A 27152-nucleotide genomic window follows, 5' to 3' on the forward strand; every position below is an offset into this window, starting at 1 on the left:
TATTTCTCTTTCAAAGTCTGTATCTACCACATAACACAAAGTCTGACACGCCGGCTGCGCTCGCTGCACCCCGACCTTCGTATCGTCATCGCTCATTTACAGGGCGCCGCAGGATCGGTAGCGCCGGACAATCATCTTACAGATGTGACACATGTGAATATAACATACTGTACGTCCTTCCCATAACAGCACAATACACTGATACACTGACCTCTCCTAGAGCCAACACAGGAAGAGAGGAGACGTCAGGAAATAACCTCACCGGGGGATAAATATATAACATTGTATATATGGGGATAAATATATATATATCATTGTATATATGGGGCTAAATATATATCATTGTATATAATAGGGATAAATATATATATCATTGTATATATGGGGCTAAATATATATCATTGTATATAATAGGGATAAATATATATATCATTGTATATATGGGGCTAAATATATATCATTGTATATAATAGGGATAAATATATATATCATTGTATATATGGGGCTAAATATATATATATCATTGTATATATGGGGATAAATATATATATCATTGTATATAATAGGGATAAATATATATATCATTGTATATAATAGGGATAAATATATATCATTGTATATAATAGGGATAAATATATATCATTGTATATATGGGGATAAATATATATCATTGTATATAATAGGGATAAATATATATCATTGTATATATGGGGATAAATATATATATCATTGTATATATGGGGATAAATATTTATCATTGTATATAATAGGGATAAATATATATCATTGTATATAATAGGGATAAATATATATCATCGTATATATGGGGATAAATATATATATCATTGTATATATGGGGATAAATATATATATCATTGTATATATGGGGATAAATATATATATCATTGTATATATGGGGATAAATATATATATCATTGTATATATGGGGCTAAATATATATATCATTGTATATATGGGGATAAATATATATATATATATCATTGTATATATGGGGCTAAATATATATATCATTGTATATAATAGGGATAAATATATATCATTGTATATAATAGGGATAAATATATATATCATTGTATATATGGGGCTAAATATACATCATTGTATATATATATATGGGGCTAAATATACATCATCGTGTATATATATATATATATATATATATATATATATATATATATATATATATATAGGGCTAAATATACATCATCGTATATATATATATATATATATATATATATATATGGGGCTAAATATACATCATCGTATATATATATATATGGGGCTAAATATACATCATCGTATATATATATATATATGGGGCTAAATATACATCATCGTATATATATATATATATATATATATATATATATATATATATATATATGGGGCTAAATATACATCATCGTATATATGGGGATAAATATATATCATTGTATATATAGGGATAAATATATATCATTGTATATACATACACACATATATATATATATATATACACACACACCTACATATGTGCACACAAATACCAATATAATAAAGACATTAATATCTGTTTACCCGTCGATGTCGTGAGCTCCTCTCCTGTGGCGGCTTCGGTGGCATCATCTAGAGAGTCCTCGTTGGCTCCCAGCTCCTCCTCGGTATCCTCATGGAGGGTTTCTAGAGGTAGCTGTGTTGACGGGGACAGTGCACAGCTGGTATGTTGTGGGCACGTTGGTGAACGCTCATCTTCCCCCCAGTAACATGGCGATTCTGGTGCAGACTGCTCTCTGGTCTCCATAGACGGGTCTGTTGCGTCTCCATTAACAGTTTCCGGATCAGCTCCTTCCAGCTGTTCCCCACAAATACTAGTAGGGAGGTCACTTCCTTGTTCTACTTCTGCTGCAGCTTCTGTGTTTTGGTCACTAACATCCACAATCTGCAACGATTCCTGCACTGCAGACAAGTCACATTGTTTTATGTCTTCTGCATCTGAACAGTTTAAATTGTCTGTTGTGACATCTTTAGCGTTTTCGGGTGGAGAATCGTCACTGTCCACCAAGTCCAGTAACAGAGGCACAGTTTGGTCACTCTCCTCAATGTCGTCATGGTGCTCACAAATGTTAGGAAGCCCTTGGTTAGAACATTCCAAGGCCTCAATGACCTCACTCCCATGTGTCCTGGAATGGTCTGTAACAGGTTCCTGCGAAGCATCTGTCATCCCCCAGGGATCCTCTCTAGAGTGGCTTCTACTTTCCTCCTGGAACGATAATGATGTGCTATAATTATCTGGCTCTGAACTTGGCTGCTCGCAGCTTAGTGTGCTATTATCAGCCTCGTTAGTATCCGTGTTCCCTGCTTCTACCGACACCTCCGGCAAGGCCTCATTTTCTAGACTAAAGGTTTGGTGGAAACTCTTAGCTTCACCGTCAGCCAAAAGTGTGTCGTCGGGTGACGGGGTTTCGTGGCCCCCAAATTCAACTTCCACCAGATTGAGAGACTCTGTTTTTTGCGTATAATCCGCACCATAATGTGTCAAACTTGCCCCCATGATAGCCCCCTTGTCAGAAGGTTGTAAAGGACAATAAGTCACACTCTCTGTGCATCTTTGGCTGCCTAAAATACCTAAATTGTGATTATTGTGTGTTCTTTGGGTTGATTTCTGTTGGCTTTTGTAGTTTAAGGCAATGGACTGAGTTAAGGATCCCAACTGAGGTCCAAAACGCGGCACTTTGATATCACGCAGTTCCACATACTCCCCTTCAATCTCACTGGAGATATCTGTTTGGACACCCAAAGTATGAACCACCACATCCTGACCAGGAAGGTTGGTTGGATATTCATGAACTGCTTCTTCGTCCTGGACCATCAAATCTCCCATGTGGGGTTCAGGTGACCTTTCATTCCCTCTTTGAGCCAATAACGTTGATGTTTCACAAACTTCTGCTGGTTTCTCAATTGACAATGTTTTCTCTACAAACTCTGGGTGAACGATCCAATCCCAAGGCAGTCTAAAGAGCCGTTCATCAGACGTCAGGAGACAGCTCTCCAGCGGGGCCCCTATTCGATCGGAGTTGATGAACTCTAACCATTCCAAGGTGAAGATGGAGGTGTAAGACACGTCCGGGAGCACCACCTCCTCAATGTTATGTAGATCTTGTGCCAGACATTTTAGCACAATCCTTGGAGTTCTCTTCAGATAAGGCACCACTTGGAGGTAAAAATCTCCAGGTTGGAGGAGTCTCCAGTCGATGGATGCCAACTGCAGGACAACCTTGTCATGGATGCAGAGCGGCCAACCAGCATGTCGGAACAGCAACCCGCAGTACTGCAACTGTAGGGAGAAGACAACCGTGAGAAGACGACCTTTATTGTTTGCTCAAGAAAGTTACAACATTACATTCTTAAACCCGCCACACACAGGCCAATCCTGCTACCTGGTCTGACTGCCGGAGTAACAGGATGAGTTTCCAGTTTGGCCAAAATGTGGGTGGCGAGAGCGGACGCACCCAGATGTTGGGCACTGAAGACAAGTAGCTGGAGGATCTGGAAACCTGAGATTGTGGGGCCTTTTGGTGACAACAGTTGTCCTCTACCGACCACATTTATGGTATTGCTCAAATGTGATCCAACCGATAATATAATACATTGTAATAAATAATCAGATTACTCTTAGTCATACCAATTAGTTTTATGCCATGGATGAGATGATATTGGGCAAAGACCTGTGCAGAGTAGTACAAAATAAATCAGTCATTTTTTTTAAAGAGGCCAACCAAGTTTTGTGTCATTAAAACACAAAAATCTTTAGTTGATGTTTACGTTCTAGAATTTTATGCAGAGCTGAGAGAAGATCGCTTGTTGTGTATTATCTGTACATAATAATATTGCTTCCAGAGTATTCCCCCCCTACCCTACCCTCCTGTAAATAGAGGTATCAGCAGCTTCTCATGCCTCAGTAATAGAGAGTACGTAAGACTGGACCGGTATAATAAATACTCATCATACAGTGTTCTAATCTCCGAGTCTCTGGTGAGTTTCTTGACAACTAACTCAGATTCTTCTATCACAATTTGTCCAAGTAAATGAACCCCTTTGATTGAGTACTTACGCAGGCCTCCTGCTGTAGCCCCTGCAAGACCCGCTTGGCCGGGATAAGGAAATCGATGAGATAACTCAGGCCGTCGCCGCGGTAGGTCTTCTCCACGACATCTAGGACCTGGCACAGAACCGTGGCAGCGGTGGACTCGAAGGGATGGTAGAGGGAGGAGAGGGTCTTCTGAATGCAGTTATCCAGAGACTGGGAATCCTGTGGTGGGGGAGAGAGGAATTGTACAGCTGCTTAGAGCATTTCCATTTAAAGACCACCCTTCACTCATAGGACTACGCTGCTCGTTAGACTAAAGAACAGAGTTATCCCACCCTCGGAGAAATAGTCTTGACCTTTCTTATGACCAATTTCGACCCTGGAGTGTTCGTCGTATTTAAATAGTGATTCACAAAATTATCTAGTGTACAGTGGGGGGGAGAAGTCGCTATGGAGAACAATCGGGGTATCATCATGAAACAGGGTCACCCCCATACACTTCTGTTACACCTGTGAAACGACAGTCAGGAATTAAACGGCAAATCACGCACTAAGTGTCAGCTCAGCAGCTCCTGCCACACGTCAGACAAAGACACACAACGCCAATCGCATCCAACATCATCTCATTCACTTAAACAATTAAGACAAGAAGGGGAAGGAGGGGGAGTATCAGGAGTCTGAATCCATATTAATTACTGTCATTTAACCTTACATTGATTTGGAAGGAAAGACGATGAAGACTGAAGGCAGATCTGTGAGGACGGGGTGAAGCTGGGTACACACTACAGAAAAATACTTCAGATGCGATTTCTGTAATGATTTTACCAATGATTCCTGTGTACACACCTACACAATTTAGGTGATCTTTATCTCCCATAACCATCTGCTCAAAAGATCGTGACTCTGTACACTGTACAGATATCTGCCTACACTGCTGGTCGCGAGTGCGTACACACTGCCACATATTTGCCCAACATCGTTCCTTCGATGATTGTGATTTTTAGGAGGTTTATAAAACCAAATGAAATGATACGTTGTGTTTTGGAGCGATAAAACATGATGGTGTGAGGGTACACACTCTTGGAATATCTGACTAAACGGCGGTTATCCTGTGATGTGCACAATTTGGACTATTCCCTACTCTCTTACCAGAGTTATGGGAGAATGGGAGATGACACTACACAAGTCAGCGATTATTGGTGAATGGCTCGGTGCATAGGGGTAAAAGTGTCATTAGGGGGTGAGTGGAACTATTTTTAAATAGGAGTAAACCAGTAACAAGCAAGAGGTACATCTTCCCAAATATCAACTGGAAAAAGATGAAACTCTTATACGTCTTCATACATTCACAGACATGGGAATACCCATCGGCTGATTCCTGTACACAAATGATCCTACAACACAGGTTATCCTACACAAATACAGCTACAGAAACAGTACTGAGCGATAACTGATGGAAACATACCGAGATTATACAAAAACCGCTACTGAGAGCCAATATATAGAGATATAATTTTAAACTTCAGACCCAAAAGAGGGGCGGTTTGGAATGAAAGGAGAACAATGAGAAGAGATGCGGGAATGCGCCCCTGAGTCGTTGCTGCCCCCCCTTCGCCCCGGGCAGATAAGCGTTTTGTTAAACCCTGCCATAACTAAACAAATGTTAAAGAAAAACATATATTTGGGGTTTTTGCTTTGAATTGCCTGTAAACTGCTTTTTAATTTTTAAAAGTCTGTTGAGCAAGAACAAATAGTAATGGCCAAACATCATCACTGCATAAGAATAGGTGATTTGTTGGGGTCCCTACATTAGAACAGGTGTGTATCTCATTCTCCCTGCATGACGACAGGTATCCTGACTCGGCCCTGCTGTCCGCTGGGGGCCCGATGCTGTGGGAATCACTGGGTTAAGCAGACTATGGTGTTGGGAGCTCAAGATTCCTGCGTCAGCGTTAACAAAAGACCCATTTAATTGGCACAATAAACTTCCAGTCTGACATGAGGGGCTTCCTGGAGAAAGTACGTCTCCCCCACGCTGCCTGTTAAACAAGACGGCCATTAAACGGTCTTTGTTTAATACAGGGCAGGAACATTCCGCTTTTTATGAATGGAAACAGACGTAATAAGCACTGTGCATCTGTATTGCAATATTACAGTGCTCATCTTAATGGAAAGCAACATGGAGACGCAACAGGGACACACAGACAAGAGGGAACATAAATATTTTATATTTATCCCGTCGGCTCTGTTTTCATATAGGGAATAAAGCAAGGGTGGCATGGTGGCTCAGTGGTTAGCACTTCTGCCTCAACACTAGTCATGAGTTTGATTCTCAACCGTGGCCTTATATCTGTGTGGAGTTTGTATGTTCTACCCGTGTTTGCGTGGGTTTCCTCCAGGTGCTCCGGTTTCCTCCCAGACTCCAAAAACATACTGGTAGGTTAATTGGTTGCTATTAAATTGCCCTTAGTCTCCCTCGGTGTCTATTAGGGAATTTAGAGTGTAAGCTCCAATGGGGCAGGGACTGATGTGAATGTGTTCTCTGTACAGCGCTGCAGAATCAGTGGCGCTATATAAATAAATGGTGATGATGAAGGAGCGGTAGCAGTCAACGCATTGAAATCACCGAACCGCACACCGATCCCCAACATCCGACACCAGAAGACGCTACCCGCTGCCATCTGCCTCGGACTAGCTGTACAGATGGGAATCCTTCACGCTGATGAGCATGAAATGAAGGGACAGAAAATCAGACACATCTCGGATTCTCTACCTAAACCTCTATCCTGTGCCCACATCACCATCTTACTCAGCACCCCCCCCAGTGTCAGCCTCTTTGTGCAGAGTCTGCAACGCTCGCTTTCCTGTCAGACAGCGACATGAAAAGTGACAGACGCTCAAGTGCAGCCATGGCTGAGGCGGGTTTTTTTCGTTTCGTTTTCTGAAGTCTCTGGCATATGTTCATACTGCAATATTTATCCAAAGCGCGATAAGTCCAAATATTGTATCTTAATCCGTCAGTTAAAATTCAACAGAAAATTAGTCACGAAAATGTCTGTCAAGTAACTGCAAAGCACTCCAGGTGTTAGACTACAATAAACCTGGCACTTGGGGCTCCCTCACTAGTCCGTAATATTAACTCGTACGATGCTGTAACCGAATTCCACATACAGTCAAACAAGTTTAAACAAGCAGTAATTTAATGACTGGCAATGAAATGCGTCTGTAATGAAGGACTCGTCCTCCAACCACGGCACATAAGGACAGCTTGCCTTTATTAAATTAATATTCCTCCTGGGAAGCACAGAATGTGTCACAGGATCAGAGATATTCTGAAATGTATTCAGTACTAAGCAGATTTCTGCTGAAACGACCCATTGTCCGCCGCTGCCAGTGACATTTGTTTTTGTTTTTCTCTTCAGTTAAAGTATTTTGAAAAGTTCTGTTTCCCGTGGGGACCAAAATCCAGAGAAAGACAAAGAATTAGATTATTGCTATGAAAAGTGTTTAACGGCCCATCTAGGGAAGGGCACATATATTATGAAACCATTAAATAAGGACACCTGCGTAACACGGCGTGTTGTCACAGGACCCTGTGCATTCCTAAGGTACCAAATGGAGTAAAACAATTACAGGGTTCAGTTTCCAGTATAGAAAGATTGTATTGTGGGGAATTTCAAGTTAAGCTGTCTGTAAAATAGCAAGACAATTGCTCAACGAGCAATCACTCCTGTAGTGGGACAGTTGCTTGCGGGTATTACTCGTCTGCTTGGGCACTTTACCTGCCGCTGTGATGTCTTGTTCTGAGCGACTTACTTACTGGTAGGTTACCCGTGGGAAAGGGAGTTAGGTTTACTATAATTATATATATATATATGATTCAGTCTGTGTGATGGGTCAGGCCGAGGGGGATTATTCTACCGCAGAAATGGGGATGATTACGGCTCTTTTTAGAACAATTTGCCCAAACCCTGCTCTTCCCATTAATCTAAGCACATCTAAACCTGGAATATTTGTCCTGTACAGAGACCTAAAATTAATAACCAACACGGCACTGCCAGATAACGCCCCAATTGTCCCCGATGGGTCCATTTTCTCTCATTAGCATGAACCTCAGACACCATAGAAGGGTCTAGGAGCACCGGACGGCTGAGAAGGTTGTGTGTGTGCATGGAACGGGGCCCAGTCTTGTACAAGCAGAGAAACCGCAGCGGATCGCTGAAATATGGAATGCAAAATGCACCCCAGGCATTAACCATTTCCAGGAAATGTTCATCTCTGATCTATAGAACTCCAGCGTAGGACATGGCCCCCAGCGCTCCACACTTTGTAATTACCTCTGTTGTCTTCAAAGGTAGATTTAACCTGGGCACAAACAAGCTTTTTAACAATATAGCCCTTGTTTTTATATTGAAGAAAAATGAAGGTGAGATGAGAACACGACTCGTTTGGGGCATCCAAATATCTTGGGAGGACACCGCAGAAAATAGGAGAAGATCGATGTTCCCGTGGCTGGAACAAGTGTACTATGATCTGTGATTAAAGTGCAGCCGTTATGAAGGTTGAAGCGATACTAAGCCCATCAGGAACGTGTGTGGATAATCTGTATTCTGACGGATATTGGTTCAGTCTCCAATATGGCTGCCTCCGCTGTGAGCACAAAACTCCTCCACATGTTTATTTTCCCGCGGCTGCATAATATTCTGCTATCGAGGGCTGGAATGTTTTCTCTCTCCGTAGCCCAAATCAGACGTACTAAGGGGGCTCCTCTTATCTGACCCTGAAAGCTCCGACAATGAATAAAACTAATTATTGCAGTTATTTTGGAGACCAGCAAACCATTAAATATTAGGAAATATTGCAAGATCTCACATGCTATCATGTATATTTAAATACACGAGGCAAATAGCATAAATGTGCGATAATCCACCAACCAAATCAGATATTGTCTGCTGTATACGTCCCTATGGAAAGTGAGTGGAGGGCGGAGCCTGTGTATTGAGTACACACGGGCATAGTTGGTCGAGAGATCCATTTTACGCTGGTCTGTGCATCATACGTGAAGAATTACTGAACAATATCACAATTATGCTGAAAATACACAAACACTAATTTTCTGCAAACAAAACCTTAAAAAAATGAAAAAAAGAAAAAAAATTTTTAGTCAGACAATACCAAATATACTAGTTGTGTCATGGGAGTATCGACACTTTAAAATAATCCCTGGATGAAAAGCAGAGAGATCGTGAAATGGCGTCAAACGACATGACTTTGTGAAGCGCACAGCGTGGGCGGCCATTTTGTGGCCTGTCCGATCCACTGTTTCCTAGCGGACTTCCCGACTCTATAAGTTACTACACAGGGAGTTGTAAAGGAATAGATGACAGAAACACAGCCTCATCTAGTACTATGACCTGGAAAGGGCACTCCCACCCAGCCAGGACCCCCGATCTGTCCCCTCTCCGCCCCGTGTACCATGCTAAGCCCAGGGGCACTGCCCGCGATGCGTTTCTTCCCAGTATAAGACCAGTTTCGGCAGCACCCACAGATTGGCTGGTGTCCCGGCACTGAACAAAGCTCTGATTGTGGGTCAGTGAAAACACATTCCCATCTGTACCACTCCCCCCCCTTTTAAAATACTTCAGTGAGCAAATATCAGCCATGCCCAAAATACATGAAATGCTAGTCATATCCTCTGGTCACACAGCCCGCCCCAGGGCCGGGATATACAGACATCTAGGACCTTTATCACCAGGCTTCAGTCTCTTATACGTAGAATAAATCATTCTGACACAGTCCAGTAACGTACAATATTTGCATGTTATATAAAACATTTTATTTCTCTATTTAAGGAAACTACGGCTTTGTCTAGTCAAACAGCTGGACTACAACTCCCAGCATACCCTGCAGCCAGAATACTGAGGTTTAACACTCCCTAAGAGTTAGTCAAATGGCAACACTAGAAAAGGTGCTGTAACCCAAAGCAACCAGATTTTTGTTTTCATTTTCTAAGCATTAATATGACAACTAGAATCGGCTTGGTTGCTATGGGTTACAGTACCTTTCTTCCTGTGCACCAGTCTGCACAAATCCCACATAAAGCAGCGACTCCAGGAGGTATATTTACTAAAGTGCGGAGTTGAAAAAGTGGAGATGTTGCCTATAGCAACCAATCAGATTCCAGCTGTCATTTATTTAGTACATTCTACAAAATGACAGCTAGAATCTGATTGGTTGCTATAGGCAACATCTCCACTTTTTCAACTCCGCACTTTAGTAAATATACCCCTGGTGAGTTCTGTGACTAAAAAAAGTGTCTCAGCGGGAAACACAGGGCAGAAGACTACTGAACAGTCCCAGGGGGTAAAACGTCCTCTGAAATGATCATATTTATCAAACTACTGAATAACGGAAACTATTGAGTGACACAATAAAATATCAACATTATTATTTAACCTAAATATCAATAACGCATCATCAGCAGGTTCATGAACCCCAACTCGTACATTGTGTGTCCCAAAAAAATAATAATAATAGCACAACCCCTGACGGCACTGATAACACACCATAGGGTTATCAAATGCTATTTTTCAACCCTGGAACCCTTTTCGCTCTAGATACTACCACTTTTTCATGCACGTGTTTGAATTGCATAATGTGTCCGAAGACGTTTTAATGGCAGGAAGAGATTATTTTCAAGGCCTGCCAAGCCTGGCTGTAGTTTGTCTGTGACCTAGGACTAGAGGATTCTATATCCAAAGCCATTAAAGGAGATCTCACAACTAATAAAACGTGGAGCTTCCACACTGACTGGCTCTATATTTATCATACATATGCCCATAGGACATAAAACAGATGATCTCTCTCAGTGACCTCGGTCTCCTCAGATCTCGGTCCGACGATCATCGTACCTTGTGGCCAGGGGTCCCCAAATATCTGGGCCCCACTGAGAGAAGTCTACGCTATTCCCATAAACTGGAGCTATTCCCACCGCACTGGGTGGGATTACATTTATGACGCAGACATAAGTGTAGATTATTATATTATAGATTATTTCCTCTTACATCTGAGGAATAGCTCAGACAGTAGAATTTGTCCAATCCCCTTCTCAGATCATTCACCCCTAATTCTTAGCGTGTCTGATTTCTTTGTTTCTCCCCAAAATTTTCACTGGAAGCTGAATGCAACAACGCTTAACAATCATTCAACATTGTGATTAAAAATCAAACAGAACTTTATTCTGCTTCTTCTACGAATACTCTTCCCAATCTCACGGCTGCAGTGGTTTGGGAAGCTGACAAGGCTGTCAGTCGTGGGCTCTTTATAAGTTCGCCCTTGTGTGTATTATACAGGAAAGGTCTTGGCAAAGCACCGCAGCTTACAGCAGAATTAAGAATTTTCGCTTGAACAATCCCACAAGTCCACCTCTGATCCCATCACCACGGATCAAATAGTCTCTAAACGAGGTGAACTGACTTTGCCAGTAACTCATGTTGCAGGAAAGCAAATTGCATAGAGTTAAACAAAATATTATTCAAAAGCCAATAAACCAGGTACCTTCTTGGCAAGCAAACTAAAACAAGCGCAAATTGGCTCTGCTTCCTGGTGGGATTAGAAATCACAAAGGTAGTTTGCCGAAACACCCTTAGGATATGTGCAACAGATTTACAGACTTTTCTAAGAAAAATTAGACAATTTACAGACTTCCCTTCATGGAATCTTAATAGGAATACAGTCTGTATTACCTCCTACGTGTAACCGTCAGTTCTGCCTGCTGCACTGATTACATTACTGCATTTACATTAGTGCAGGCGTTGCTTTGCTGTCAGTATAGAAGAAGTTTAATTTGTCCTTGTTTTGTATAACCACCTGCTCTGACCATTTTTTGGATTGCCACCTGCCCTGAACATTTTTTGGATTGCCACCTGCCCTGAACATTTTTTGGATTGCCACCTGCCCTGAACATTTTTTGGATTGCCACCTGCCCTGACCATTTTTTGGACTGCCACCTGCCCTAACCTCAGACAGACCTCTGAACCTGGTTGTCTGCACATCTGCTTACATTCATTTTCTGTACATAGATTTTAGTGTATATTTTACCTCTTACTCCAGCCATCCCTGCCCATTGCTCCAATGTCTCCCATTGTTTCCTGTGCAAGGACCCTTTAAGGAAAGAGCCACTAAAACTGTATCCACGGAACACGAGGGCAACAAAAAAAACACATTCAGGTCAGAAGAACGGTGGCTGCAACTAGTCTGGTTTTAGAAGATCATGCTGGTGGTCAGTGTTTGACATCACAACCTGATCCTGATGTTTTCCGGGCCAATAATATTATTTAAAGAAAAAAAACAAGACACTTCCTGTGGTGGTTCATACGGCTAAATCGTCATTACGCCCCGACATGAATCATCACAGATCGAGACGTTAATATGCAGTTCCAACTTTGTTGCTCACATACTTGGTTCACCAATTGTGGCTCAAATTGGTGTTTTAATTTTTATTTTAGAACACTAATTAAGTAATATGTTTAATTATTAAAACACGTAAAGTTAACTTTTTCTTAAAATGGAACTTTCCAAAATGTATACAAACCTGGTCAACTTTCTCAAATGTTTTAATTGTATATTCTAAAATATAAGAAGTTGCATTTTTCAAATTTTAGAACGGACTTGGCTCAGGCATCTCTATTTACTACTTAATGTTGAGGTCAACATTTTGGGCGAAGTGTTAGCTTTAAGACTAAATAGTATACCGTCAACTTCAATCCACAACAAGCGAGTGGGTTTCATTTTTCACCCACAATTCACAAACAATGGATGTTCACAGATGACAATGGTTCGTGCGAAGACCACGATATTCATTCCAAACTTGTTTAATGAATTGACCGATTTTCCCAGACAGCTTCTAACTTTAAAATGAATAACGCTAAAACAGTTATTAGGACTCTAAATCTTCCCCTGCGAGCTTTGTAAAGTCTTGAAACTTAAATTTGACTTTCATCATCATCACCATTTATTTATAAATTTTCCTGGAAATCCAAGGAATTTAATTACTGAGACATATAAACGAGAAGCTCCTATGAATCTTCATACAGCACAAACCACCGCCCCCCTTGACGATGAGCGTAGATCCTTAAATCGCTGGAGGGAATTGGAAATCTTTTGGCTCGGTCCGGAAGCGACATCCAAAACAGACACTCTGCCAAAACTACATTATCAGATTATACCATAAGCCTGTTCTCCTGGTTCAGAAACGAATAGATAACTTTATTTGCTGGGGGGATTTAAGAAACCACGGGTCAATGCTAGTATCGGGTCATAAGATTTACTAGTCCTGTTCTGCCCTAGAGGGGCAAAACAGTGGATAGATTTAGAGATCGCTCGCCCCTATTCAGTAACCTAAATTTTACACCTAGAACACCCTCTAGACCAGGCCTGTCCAACTTGCGGCCCTCCAGGTGTTGTGAAACTACAAGCCCCAGCATGCTTTGCCGGTAGACAACCAGTTGATAGCTGGAAGGGCATGCTGGGACTTGTAGTTTCACAAACATCTGAAGGGCCGCAGGTTGGACAGGCCTGCTCTAGACCCTTTACCTGGTGGAAACAGCAGAATTTACCAAGACGAGAGATTTTTATTTTTTAGATACTTCCCCTCAGGAACAATTAAATGCTTTAAATGTTTCCTTAAGGATTATTCTGTACGACAATCTCAGATGTTTCCCCTCTTCAGGTTCAACATAGTCTCCAAAAACGTAAATTAAGAGCAACTCGCAGAGATTTTGAGATTTTTTTTTTTACATTTTCAGAACCCCCTCTAGGTCTTACCCCAACCTTTACAAAATTCTGTTTAGCTCAAGAGAACAAATTAAGACTATCTAAAACAACAATAATGGCCACGGGCTTACGTGAATTTAACAACTGACTCACAGAACTAGATATAAAGTGGGGCGTCTCAACAAACATACGGCACGACACCCTGTAGGCTACCCGTCAACAAGACGTGTAGGGGTCACACATCCCCATAAAGCAACAGTCACGTCAGCAACCACTCTGAGCACAGAATCTAGATCTGTTGTGAAGCAACAACAAAAATATATATATATATATATATATATATATATATATATTGTAGGTTACCCGTAACCCCCTCTCCTCCATTCTATCAAACTCTGCCATGGAAATAAACCCACTCAAATATAAAATCTGGTAACATGGTTATAATAAAACACCAATAATTTGCATGTGGAAAATTAAAACGGGTGCCAGCTGAACAGCTGTGTACATTACACCTGAATAGTCAAAAACAGAGTTATGTTAGTGAATTACTACATTATTACACTGCGACAAAGACCTGTTACGTCGCCAACCGAACATTCCATACACAGGACCTGTCTCTTCCTTACGCTGTGTAAGAGGATATAATAACGGCACTCCCTAAATGCAAATGTAGGGACTCTGAACAAGAGTCAGACCCCATATTTCTCTACAATCCCTCCTAGGCGCTAACACATCCCCTTAATGAGGACAGCCAGGTGGGTGTGAGGATAGAGCAATATCATAATTTATTTATATAGCGCCACTAATTCCGCAGCGCTGTACAAAGAACTCACTCACATCAGTCCCTGCCCCATTGGAGCTTACAGTCTAAATTCCCTAACACACACACAGACAGACAGAGACTAGGGTCAATTTAATAGCAGCCAATTAACCTACCAGTATGTTTTTGGAGTGTGGGAGGAAACCGGAGCACCCAGAGGAAACCCACGCAAACACGGGGAGAACATACAAACTCCACACAGATAAGGCCATGGTCGGGAATTGAACTCATGACCCCAGTGCTGTAAGGAAGAAGTGCTAACCACTTAGCCACCGTGCTGCCCGATATGAGGTCCTACACTCATTCCTGATCCTCAAAAGAGTGGAACCTCGTTCGTTACAAAAATAATTGTGTTGTGGTAGAGGGACAAGTGCACCGCACACGCCTACAGTGTTCATCTTCCACCTGCATTTACCAACACGTCCAAGAATAATCTAATCACATTTAAATCAGATTATCGGGCGTTTCGGTGTCACAAATGGTGCAATACTGTGCCAACCGCCAAACAGTGGCTGCTATATAACAGTGTGCGGTCTGCAGTACCTTTCCATAACTAAATAAACAGCTTTGCTCACTCATAAAATCATTTAACGTTTACTCTCTGCACGCTGCCATATTTTGGTTAAAGTCTCTTCCAAAGATCATGTCACTGACAAGGATATCTAAAGTAAACTGCCTTATCGGAAGCAAAGTGTGAGACAGATATATTTAAACCTTTATTTTACACACTAAAAAATAAAAGTCTATTAGTGTGAAGAATTTTTTGGAAAAGTAAATCAAAAATTATATAATTTTTATTTACAGTTCCCCAGAGCCGGGCAACGCGGTCACGGAGTTCTGCACAGATATAACAGCGCCCGCAGGTCTCCTGCATCGTTCACACCGCGCTCCCGGCCATCGACCGGTACAAGATTGGCCAATAAAGACTGTCAGCTGTGCGTGCAAGCATGAACAACACGGATTAATCCTAAACCTGTATCTGTAAGTACACACCAAGCACACGTGAATGGGTTGATGGGCATGTTTAAAGCTATAATGTGCATTTATTTACTATTAAGTGCCCAGATCCCACCTTCACAAGGACGCCTTCTATTGCCAGATACATATTAGACGTAACAAGGAAACGTTTACCCATTCTAACAAATGCACATGTGTTACAACACGTATGCTTACAACATACGTGTGAAAAGATAAAATTAAACAGCCAAAGCTGTACCTGTTTTTCCCTATAAAACAGTTTTCAGTTCTAGGTCATTTTAAACACTGTAAGAAAACGAAAAAAATAATAATCAGGTTACGGTCTGTGTCTTTGCAATATCAAACCTTCCATTGTAGTAGTCAGGGCGCTGGGTATAAAGGGGTTAATTTGGGAAGCAGAAGAAAAATGCTGACCCATCAAATCTAGCAGGGCGCAGACAATGGGATGCCAGGGAACACGGATTCCCCCCCCCCCCCCCTCTTCGCAGTTACAGATTGGGGAAGGGTACAGCACAAGCGTGAAACGCAAGCTCAGCTCTCGTGCACACAGGGCTGTCACCCACGCCAGCCGCACTTAAGTCTCACTGGCCGGGATGTGCAGAAATACATCCCAAAGCCATAAAAACGCAGATTTCCAGTTTCAGAGACGTGTCCAGGAAAGTAACTGGGAGCATCCCTATTTTTCATAACAGACCGCAGGCAAAGCACCATCTGTGTGCAATTCTCTGACCTTCCCTCATTCTAAATATCTTTTTTTAGATATCATCATCATTACTATTTATTTATATATCGCCACTGATTCCGCAGCGCTGTACAGAGAACTCACTCACATCAGTCCCTGCGCCATTGGAGCTTACAGTCTAAATTCCCTAACATACACACATACTGATGGACAGAGGAGAGAGACTAGGGTCAATTATTTTGTTTTTAACCAATAAAAAATAAACTTAAATTATAACCCCGTTCAGTGGTCGTGTTTTGCAGAGATCAGACTACTCGGAGCTCCCCCCAAAAATCTAGCAATTAAAACCCAGGACAGCCATGTGCCGTTTGCACAGGTTATAATCTTCTTTGTGGCGGTTTCTCATAAATCTTCAGCTCAAAAACTGCCCCCACTTTAAAAGGGGGAAGGGGGGGGGGAGCAAACCTCCATCTACAACGGTGTGCAGTGTATAAATGATGACAATACACCTTACAACATACACATCAGTGCACCACAACTGAACAAATACCATAAACCATGTGTCAGATCACTTTGCAGACAGCACAGACACCAGACCTGATTTCAATACCAGATTTATGCAAATCTGTCTGTCTTCTTGAGTGACAGCTGTTTAGAAATGAATAATGTTTTTTTTTTTGTTTTTTTTTAAGTCAGATCCGCATAGTTTCTCAATTGCCATAACGGCTTCATTCACTGTTTGTGCCATTATTATACAAAACAAGATTATATTTTTAACATGCCGTTTAAAATTAAATGTAAGCGATGTTATCAAAGCTTGAAAATTTAGGACACCAACTATGACGCGTGCAAAATATAATTCGAATTACAAGGGTAGAACCATGAATGTCAAAATAATTGTGTAGAAATTTCAGTAGAATGCTGCGTGATGGTAAAGTACACCCAACCCTCACAAACAATAGAGACCACCATTTTGGGGGGGGGGGGGGGTTACTATGCACAAGGCACAGGTCCACTTTAATTTGGCTGTATAGTACTTACCCCATATATTGAAGATCTCTTTACCTGAATTATTAAATGCAATGCTAACACTGTGTGTGAATATCAGCAATCCATTGGTTCTCAAACCTGTCTGCAGACTGGGCTTTGTTGACACTAATCATAGCTAACACGATGGTAACACCTTCACAAACCAACTCCAGACAAATAATTTCTGCCAACTTGATCCATTTCACAGTGCGATCATTTTCTGCTTTGCCGTGTTAATATCAAATTGCAAAAAAAATCTGGTCTGAATTATTTAGCAATTATTAAAATTCAGTTTGGGCAAATCACAGCACGGCTTTCAATGTCCCCGTCTCCAAATCAGGACTGATGCGGACTATGGATCCGGGGTTTTATGACGTAAAACAAACAGCATGATCATCCTACTTTGTGTTACGCCTCATTTGCTCCACAGCCCTTGAAGGAGTTTCTTTGAATTCAATTTAATTACTGAGATAGGCCAAAGCCTCAACTAGAGTATTACCTCGGCATCTCCCATTAACTGCACCCACCCAGTTTCGGGGAATGCCGTCTTGCACTACATACAAAACTTTCTTATGAAGATAATGAGCTTTAAAGCCTATTAACTACATCAAAGAAACTGCGAGGGCAGCTTTGCACAAGCCATAAAATATCTTTAAATAAAAAAAAATGCACTTTGTTGGCAACTAGATTAGATTATTACGCATGTCCTCAGCTCCCCTCAACAGGACAGGTTTACATGGTTTCGTGGCATGGGTAAATTATTTAAACGGGCACCAAAGTCCAAAAAGTGAATGAAAAGAGAAGGTTGAGAAATGCCGCTCAGTTTCCTGACTGAACTGTTGTCTGAGACTGAAAGGGTTAATTTCAGGCAACACTTTCTGCTATGCAAAGTACAGAGATGCAAATCCTGGTAGATGTTGTGCTGTGATAAATCCCAATACCCCCCACCACTTACCCTCCACAAGACCTGGAAGAGACGTCACTGTCATGCTGACTCTCTCTAGCTGGAAGCTCAGATTTTTGGATATAAATGGCTTCCGACCGTCCAGCTTTGCAAGTCCAGACAAGTCTCCAAACTCTGCCTCCGTCCACATCTCAAAAGCACGTTTTGAAAATAGCTATCATTATATATATATATATATATATATATAGGCCTGAAACACCAACTAAAAACAAATATACCCATAGCTATAAATATGTATCCGTAGATTCTATATTTACAGGGATTGCAGAGACGGTCCGGAGAGAAACTTGTTTGTGTAATTATATATCTTGTTTTTAATCTGTTCCACGGCACTTGATGTCATTACAGCTAAGTCTAGGACGGATCTAGGATTATTGACAGTAAATTTAACCTCTGAATTTCTTCACTCGTTAAACACAGGAGACAGACATCTTATGTGCTGAAATACTACTGATATTGTTGGGTTACTAACACATCCCTTTAAAGCTGCACTGGCAGCGATTAAAATAAATTGCCAACGTGCCCCCTGGCCGGAACCAGCAAATCGATAGAGTTCACCATCTTTAAATGGCAGCTTACGGGGTGGGGTGTAAGTGGATGTACCAATCACAAGCCGCTATCTCTTGACGGACGGCTGTGATTAGTCCTGCTGCTCACACCAATCCCCCTCCTCCTAGCTGTGAAAGAAATGGAGCAGTCCCTGGGCTCTTATTAGAGAATTATATATATATTATATATTTTCTATAGATGGTAGCACCAAGGGATGACTTGGTAACCCTATGAGCAGCCATTTTGAACCATTACTCATTAAGTGCAGACTAAAAATTCACTAAGAACTGGTGATATCACTAAAGCACTCGGCACTTCTCAGTCTGGTACTCCTAAAAATACAGTCCATCAATCCCCTAGGGACTACTGACATCAAGAAGGCATGATGGAGACACTACGCTCCATTGGAATATTGGTTCAGCAAACAAAATGGCTGCCTCAATACTATGACGGGTGCAGTCTTCATGAATACTGGGTTCAGCCTTCAAAATGGCTTCTTTAGTGAATCACCTCAAACTTTGGCGATAACACTAGTTCCTAGTGAACTGTCAGTCTGAGTAGTGGTTCAGCAAACAAAATGGCTGCCTCCGCCTGTACACAACAGGTGCCCTCAAACGTTGATGGTGTCGTTTTTCTTGTTGACCGAGATACAGACAAACGCAGACACGTTCCTGCCCCTCTTGTTCTAAACACAGATGGATCTGCAAAGGGAAGTTGTCCTTTCAGTTGGCAGGGAATGTAAATACCCAGCACATGTTTCTTATTAGGACTTATTCAGAGCAGGTTGTACAAGAAGAAAACCAGATTTCAGAGGTTTTCATTTATTTACTTTTCCCCCCTAGTAATTTTAATATCTTAAACTATACTAAAAAAAGGGTTACGGGATCACTTCACATATACATTCTTTAGAACCCCTCATGCAAAATGTTCCACACGAAATCCGCTGTACAGGGCAGAGAAACAGATGAGATCATAGACTCAGGACTGGAACTACGAACGTCTTACAGGTCACCAGTTTCAGCTTATTCTAAATTGGCGCCTGCCCAAAATAAATGAATTGCTTTCCTCAAGGTTTATCCGAGCCAGTCGTTCCCAAAGTAATATTACATATGTCTACGCCTCTCCCCCTGCTAGCACTTCATGTTACACACTGCGCTGGGGAGGGCGGCGGGAGACCACCTTCCTGGGGGGACGGGAGACCACCTTCCTGGGGGGACCCGCTTTGTCAGATATAAAAGGTTTACAACATAGTTAAGCAAACAACACAGAATGCTTCCACAGGTCACTAATTAGTCATGAATCCACATATATTATACAGTACACAGCCGCAGATCACTTATATCATTATCGTTCATCTGTAAGGAGCCACAAAATTAAAAGTTATAAATCAAATGAATACAAATGGCACAGAAAACAAAACAAGTGCAGTCCAGGATGACAAAAGGAGGTGAGACAAAGTGTAGAGAAAGCCTGTTCGCAAGAGCTTACAGTCTATCGCTGTTATATCGATGGATGGCACTAGTATTTGGACAGACAGGTGGTATTCCAGGACACCCCTGGTGCCCGGGCAGGCAGGTGAGGCGACAGGACACCCTTGGTGCCCGGGCAAGCAGGTGATGCCACAGGACACCCCTGGTGCCTGGGCAAGAAGGTGATGCGACAGGACACCCGGGTGCCGGGCAGGCAGGTGATGCGACAGGACACCCTGGTGCCTGGGCAGGCAGGTGAGGCGACAGGCAGGTGAGGCGACAGGACATCCCTGGTGCCCGGGCAGGCAGGAGGTGTCGCTGGACATACCGAGCACCTGTACACAGCGTTAACTGACATATCATTTTTGGGTGCATCACCATAACCTGTGGGAGGTTATAGATCTCTTCCAGCACCTGAGTCAGTTGATTCTTCCATCACACACAACAAGAGGCTGTGTCCTCCCTGTAACACCGGATGATCACTCTGCGCCTCATCAGACACAGACTCGTATGGACACGACTTATAGACACTACTGACCTCAGGTTATAAACTGATGACTGAAGTTTGCAAAAGTCAAAAGAAGTTGGTAGCCTCTAGGTTCATGTTACTCTGCACCCGCACTGTATAACACACACACACACACACACACACACTATACATACATGTGACTTATAAACAAGCCCTCCAGTCACCAGCAGTCTCCTGCCCAGACCTCAGCCACCAGGAATAATAACCTACAGAGCACAAACATTCCTGGCGGTATAAATAACGTCAGCTCTGATGGCCAGAGACCTCTCTCCATCTTACCCCTGTGTGTGCAGGTAACCGGGGCAGGAATGTCACCCTATGGGAGCTACACACACTGACATTACCTCATTACACTGAAGGTAGAGAACAAGGTAGTTACACAACAAAGGACCAGACAAAACACACACTGAACCCACAATGCTCAATGTAGGAGGTAAACAGACTGTACGGGAGCCAATGACGACATGAGAGTACACACAAGGAGGACAGGAGGATCCGTGGGAGATATACAGCCCGCACACACACGGTGCAACATGTCACTAACACACATGTACACAGTGCAACATGTCAGTAACACAAAGTGCAACATGTCAGTAACACACATGTACACAGTGCAGCCTGTCAATAACACAAAGTGCAGCCTGTCAGTAACACAAAGTGCAGCCTGTCAGTAACACACATGTACACAGTGCAGCCTGTCAGTAACACACATGTACACAGTGCAGCCTATCAGTAACACACATGTACACAGTGCAGCCTGTCAGTAACACACATGTACACAGTGCAGCCTGTCAGTAACACACATGTACACAGTGCAGCCTGTCAGTAACACACATGTACACAGTGCAGCCTGGCAGTAACACACATGTACACAGTGCAGCCTGGCAGTAACACACATGTACACAGTGCAGCCTGGCAGTAACACACATGTACACAGTGCAGCCTGTCAGTAACACACAGTACTACATGTCAGTAACATAGTGCAGCCTGTCAGTAACACATTGCAGCCTGTCAGTAACACACACAGTACATGTCAGTAACACATAGTGCAGCCTGTCAGTAACACACACAGTACATGTCAGTAACACATAGTGCAGCCTGTCAGTAACACACACAGTACATGTCAGTAACACATAGTGCAGCCTGTCAGTAACACACATGTACACTGTCAGTACAGTAACACACATGTACACTGTCAGTACAGTAACACACATGTACACTGTCAGTACAGTAACACACATGTACACTGTCAGTAACACACATGTACACTGTCAGTACAGTAACACACATGTACACTGTCAGTACGGTAACACATGTACACTGTCAGTACGGTAACACACATGTACACTGTCAGTAACACACATGTACACTGTCAGTACAGTAACACACATGTACACTGTCAGTACGGTAACACACATGTACACTGTCAGTACGGTAACACACATGTACACTGTCAGTACGGTAACACACATGTACACTGTCAGTAACACACATGTACACTGTCAGTACAGTAACACACATGTACACTGTCAGTACAGTAACACACATGTACACTGTCAGTACAGTAACACACATGTACACTGTCAGTACAGTAACACACATGTACACTGTCAGTACGGTAACACACATGTACACTGTCAGTACAGTAACACACATGTACACTGTCAGTAACACACATGTACACTGTCAGTACAGTAACACACATGTACACTGTCAGTACAGTAACACACATGTACACTGTCAGTACAGTAACACACATGTACACTGTCAGTAACACACATGTACACTGTCAGTACAGTAACACACATGTACACTGTCAGTACGGTAACACACATGTACACTGTCAGTACGGTAACACACATGTACACTGTCAGTACAGTAACACACATGTACACTGTCAGTAACACACATGTACACTGTCAGTAACACACATGTACACTGTCAGTACGGTAACACACATGTACACTGTCAGTACAGTAACACACATGTACACTGTCAGTAACACACATGTACACTGTCAGTAACACACATGTACACTGTCAGTACAGTAACACACATGTACACTGTCAGTACGGTAACACACATGTACACTGTCAGTACAGTAACACACATGTACACTGTCAGTAACACACATGTACACTGTCAGTACAGTAACACACATGTACACTGTCAGTACAGTAACACACATGTACACTGTCAGTACGGTAACACACATGTACACTGTCAGTACAGTAACACACATGTACACTGTCAGTACAGTAACACACATGTACACTGTCAGTACGGTAACACACATGTACACTGTCAGTAACACACATGTACACTGTCAGTACAGTAACACACATGTACACTGTCAGTAACACACATGTACACTGTCAGTAACACACATGTACACTGTCAGTACAGTAACACACATGTACACTGTCAGTACAGTAACACACATGTACACTGTCAGTACAGTAACACACATGTACACTGTCAGTACAGTAACACACATGTACACTGTCAGTACAGTAACACACAGTACATGTCAGTAACACACATGTACACTGTCAGTAACACAAGGACATCACCAGTCACCACAGACAGAAGTTACCCGGAGCACAGGACGATGATATGAGCGGCAGCACCTACACTGGGGGATGCTGCGGTCTCCCCGGTACCCCCCGTGTCCCCCCCATCTCCTCACCATGTCCTGCGCTGCTCCGGCTCCTCCGCTCACCTCGCTGCCATGTTCCTGAGTGTCAGCCCGGAGCTCCCGGCCCCGCCCCCTGAGAGTCTGACCCCGCCCCCCGGAGCACCCGGCCGAGGGGGGACTGTGACTGCCGACCGCGCTGCCCCCTCCCTCAGACATCACCAGTCTGCGCCTCTACTGAGGAACTGCAAGTCCCAGCATGCCCGGCCTGCCTCAGTCTGGTACATGGAGAGCACCATAACTCCCATGCTGTGTGTATATATACACAGTATATATTGTGTAATCACCATCCCCAGGGACACTCTAATATTTATTATTATCCGTTATTTATGCCCCAGTGGAGCTTACAATCTAATTTACCTGCACAGACAGAAGCCAGCACTCATGCCAATGACACAACTTATGTCTGCTCCCAGAATCCTCCACTCCTCCACTGTATTCAGCCCACAGGACTGCTGCTCACTCAGCACATTATACAGGTACAGCTCCTGCACCACCTCTACAGTAATGATAATATATAAAGAAACAGGAATTGTTGGCAACTTTCAGTAATAAACATGGCTGTAGTTACTGGCCCAGCCCAGTAAAATATATAACTGAGGTACTACTGAACCATATTCTAGTAACCACAATAAAAGCACTAACTGACTCATTTCTAGAGGTTACAGCATATTTGTGGAATTAAATCACTAACAGTGTATAAAACAGTGCTTCACCGCCTCGATCAGACACCAAACTAAATTATCTCCCATAATTATATTCATTGTACAATTGATTTTTTTTCTTTCCATCTCCGAAATCTATTAGTCGCGCCCGCTGGATTCAGACTGTGACGCATCGCTCTGTAACATCTCATACTCAATAAAAAAAATGAGTACAAGATGCAACATAGGCCACTTCAGGGAACCTTTAGCTGCAGAGCTTGCAATCTATTTTTGCATTTGAAATCAAGACCGGCAAGGTGAATACAAAAAGCAGAAACAAGTTTAATCTCTGCCGGTAATGGCTCGATCCCTGTGGTCATAAGCGTGGGAACTGCCATTAACTTTGCTAATTTCACTATAATAGAATATACATTCAGCCAAACAAAGTTTGTTGATAATGGGGAAATGAGCACTGTGATATTACACTTGGTGAAAAAAGAGTTGTGAGAAAATCAGGGCAAGATATGATGGGCCTATTTGTAAGGAGGGCCTGGAGGCAGAAATACTGTATATCAGCCCCTTGTAATCCAACCCTGAGAGTAACACTGCTATTTTTATGTGCGTTTTGCAATGTCAAGTCAATTCATAAAGCACTTTTTGCACTTTGCCCAATCCCGGCTGTTTGTACTTAAAGAGTTGTTCTACTCTCAGCCTATCACATTTCACGGCCAGTCACGCCAACGGCCGGAAGAGACTGAAGCGGCGGGCGATTGGAGGGGAGGTGACCATGTGACGCTTACATCCATTCCAACCCATTTAAGTCACCTCCCAGTTTTGTTACCTAGATATAAAAATTCACCTTATACAAAATAATCATCATCACTTAATCCTCTCCAACAAGCAGGACCAGCAACACCCTGGACCAAATCTTCGTTTCCTTTACCCAAAAATTCAATACATTAGATAATGATAATTAGAGTTTATAGACTGTTCTCTGCCAACATAATAATCAGCAGAGGGGGAAGTCACATAATGTAATGTTACTTATATACAAAGGATGGGAAGGGCCCATAAATTGTGTAATTTGGCACGGATACAAAAATGCATTAACAACAACTTCCCGAAAGGAAAGATCCTGTGGTGATAAGGATAATGTGGTCACTCAATAAACAGCAGCGAACGTCAAGAAGAAAAAATAAGAGAGCAGGAAAATTAACGTCACGCAGATCGACAGGAGGCAAATTATTATGGGTCAAACTGATCAATTCCAGGAAATCCCAATCGTTCTTTAGATTGTCACATGACTATATGTTGGGGTTCAATATTTATGTTGTTAAAACATTTATACAGTATGTTTGACAAACATCTAATTCAATACAATCCAGATGAACAAATAAATCACATCGTCTGGGTTGAAAATGTTTCAATGGCGAATGATCAGACGTATATTGTAGCTGCACGACTCAAACCATTTAGTTTTTAATCAGATTGGGGAACAAGCAGATTGATAAACATTTTTGGGATTGTGACGTTTGCACAAATGTTTATAGATCCAATTGGCCTGCCCAATGCACACGGGATATACAGTATGGTATGACGATGTAAAGTGGGATGGGGCTGTTATTTTTATATCTTCTTTATTTTGTAGCTAGAACATTGCCAAGTGAGGTTACCTGGCCTAACCCGGTCAGACAAACAATCTTCACCATCGTCGCCCTATCAACCGATTGAAACAAGCAACAAAAAAGCCATTCATATCTCAGCGGCTTAATTGGGCTGTTTACCTACCACTGGCAGAAAGGTGGATTAGAGGGTTGGTTTCCCGGTCTCTCTCACTGGCCGTGCCCACAGAGTTGGCATCTTTATCCAGTCTACATCCTTTTAACCTCTTCTCTGCCGTTTGCTGCTCATGCGGGAACAGGAATTATTTGCAGGAACAGAGCCGCTTTGCGAGATAGGAAGCGGCAAATTAAATCCAGTTTGGGTCTATACTTGTTTTGTTTTATGAGATTCTAAAATATATCAAAATTGCATAGGTGAACAATCTGCAGTGAGCTATTTAGAGGCTGGAGATAGGGCAATTAATATGATATGATCAGGGCCCTATCCTTTGTTTTCACGTCCCTATCTTGTCTACCTTGCATGTCCCTGTTTTATGTATGTCCTGTTTTTCCGACTGTACGCGGCTGCGGAGCACTGTGGCGTCTTACAAATCCATTATAATAATAGGGTGAGAATGAAGGTTTTAATCATCTGTCAATGGGGCGTTATTTGCACATTATAAATGCATACGGTGAACAGGACACACATTGTGCCACAAATAAATAAATGCATTTAAATGAATAAATCCGTAGATACACTTGAAAGGCCCAAATCCAGCAATAGATAAATATGACGGACTATGTAAGAAAATGGTGTCATACTATGCAAGTTGCTAAATTGATGTTTATTGCTATTTTGCTGTGAAGTAGACACAGGTCTAGTGCCGGAGGGCTGCAGACAGGTTTGCAGATTGGAGCCTGCTGCGGGGAAAGTCTTTGGAACATGTCAGAGAGACCCTTGGGTCCCCACTTCTGGGTGGGGAACATGCAAATTGTGCTGCTGTTAAATAAACAGCTAGTTCCCATGTGCAGTACTGTCCCAGGGACCTGGAGCCTCCTGCACACCCTGTATCTTGTATCCCCTATGTCAGAGAGTCCTGAGGAAACAGATTGCACCATTTTCTTTAGTCTAAAAAATGTAAAAATGTGATTTACTATTATTATTTATGCTACTGCTATCTGGATATAATGCTGATAGTCTTAGAAATATTTCCAAAATGCAAAGTAAGATCCATTTAATAGGTATTTTCTAACTAATGCGAGAGTTCTAATTTTAACCCCATCTGGCCAAAGTAGTGTTTTTGAAGTTAACCAAAAAGCAGAATTAA

At 42.2% G+C, this 27152-nt stretch overlaps 1 protein-coding gene across 3 annotated transcripts in view; it reads right to left on the reverse strand.

Moving 5' to 3' along the window:
- The window catches only part of LOC142104538 (puratrophin-1-like), a 56688-nt gene extending 33038 nt beyond the window's left edge, over positions 1-23650 (reverse strand). For all 3 annotated transcript variants that reach the window (XM_075189267.1, XM_075189266.1, XM_075189265.1), the window contains exons 1-3: positions 23574-23650; positions 4112-4309; positions 1579-3334 (exon numbers count right to left, since the gene is read on the reverse strand). In XM_075189267.1, coding sequence (XP_075045368.1) covers positions 1579-3334; positions 4112-4309; positions 23574-23576 — 1957 coding nt within the window. In that variant the 5' untranslated portion in view covers positions 23577-23650. The remainder of the gene's footprint in view (positions 1-1578; positions 3335-4111; positions 4310-23573) is intronic.
- Positions 23651-27152: the final 3502 nt, after the last annotated feature.

Source organism: Mixophyes fleayi, chromosome 10, assembly GCF_038048845.1.
Source record: "Mixophyes fleayi isolate aMixFle1 chromosome 10, aMixFle1.hap1, whole genome shotgun sequence".
NCBI classification, from domain to species: Eukaryota; Metazoa; Chordata; class Amphibia; order Anura; family Limnodynastidae; genus Mixophyes; species Mixophyes fleayi.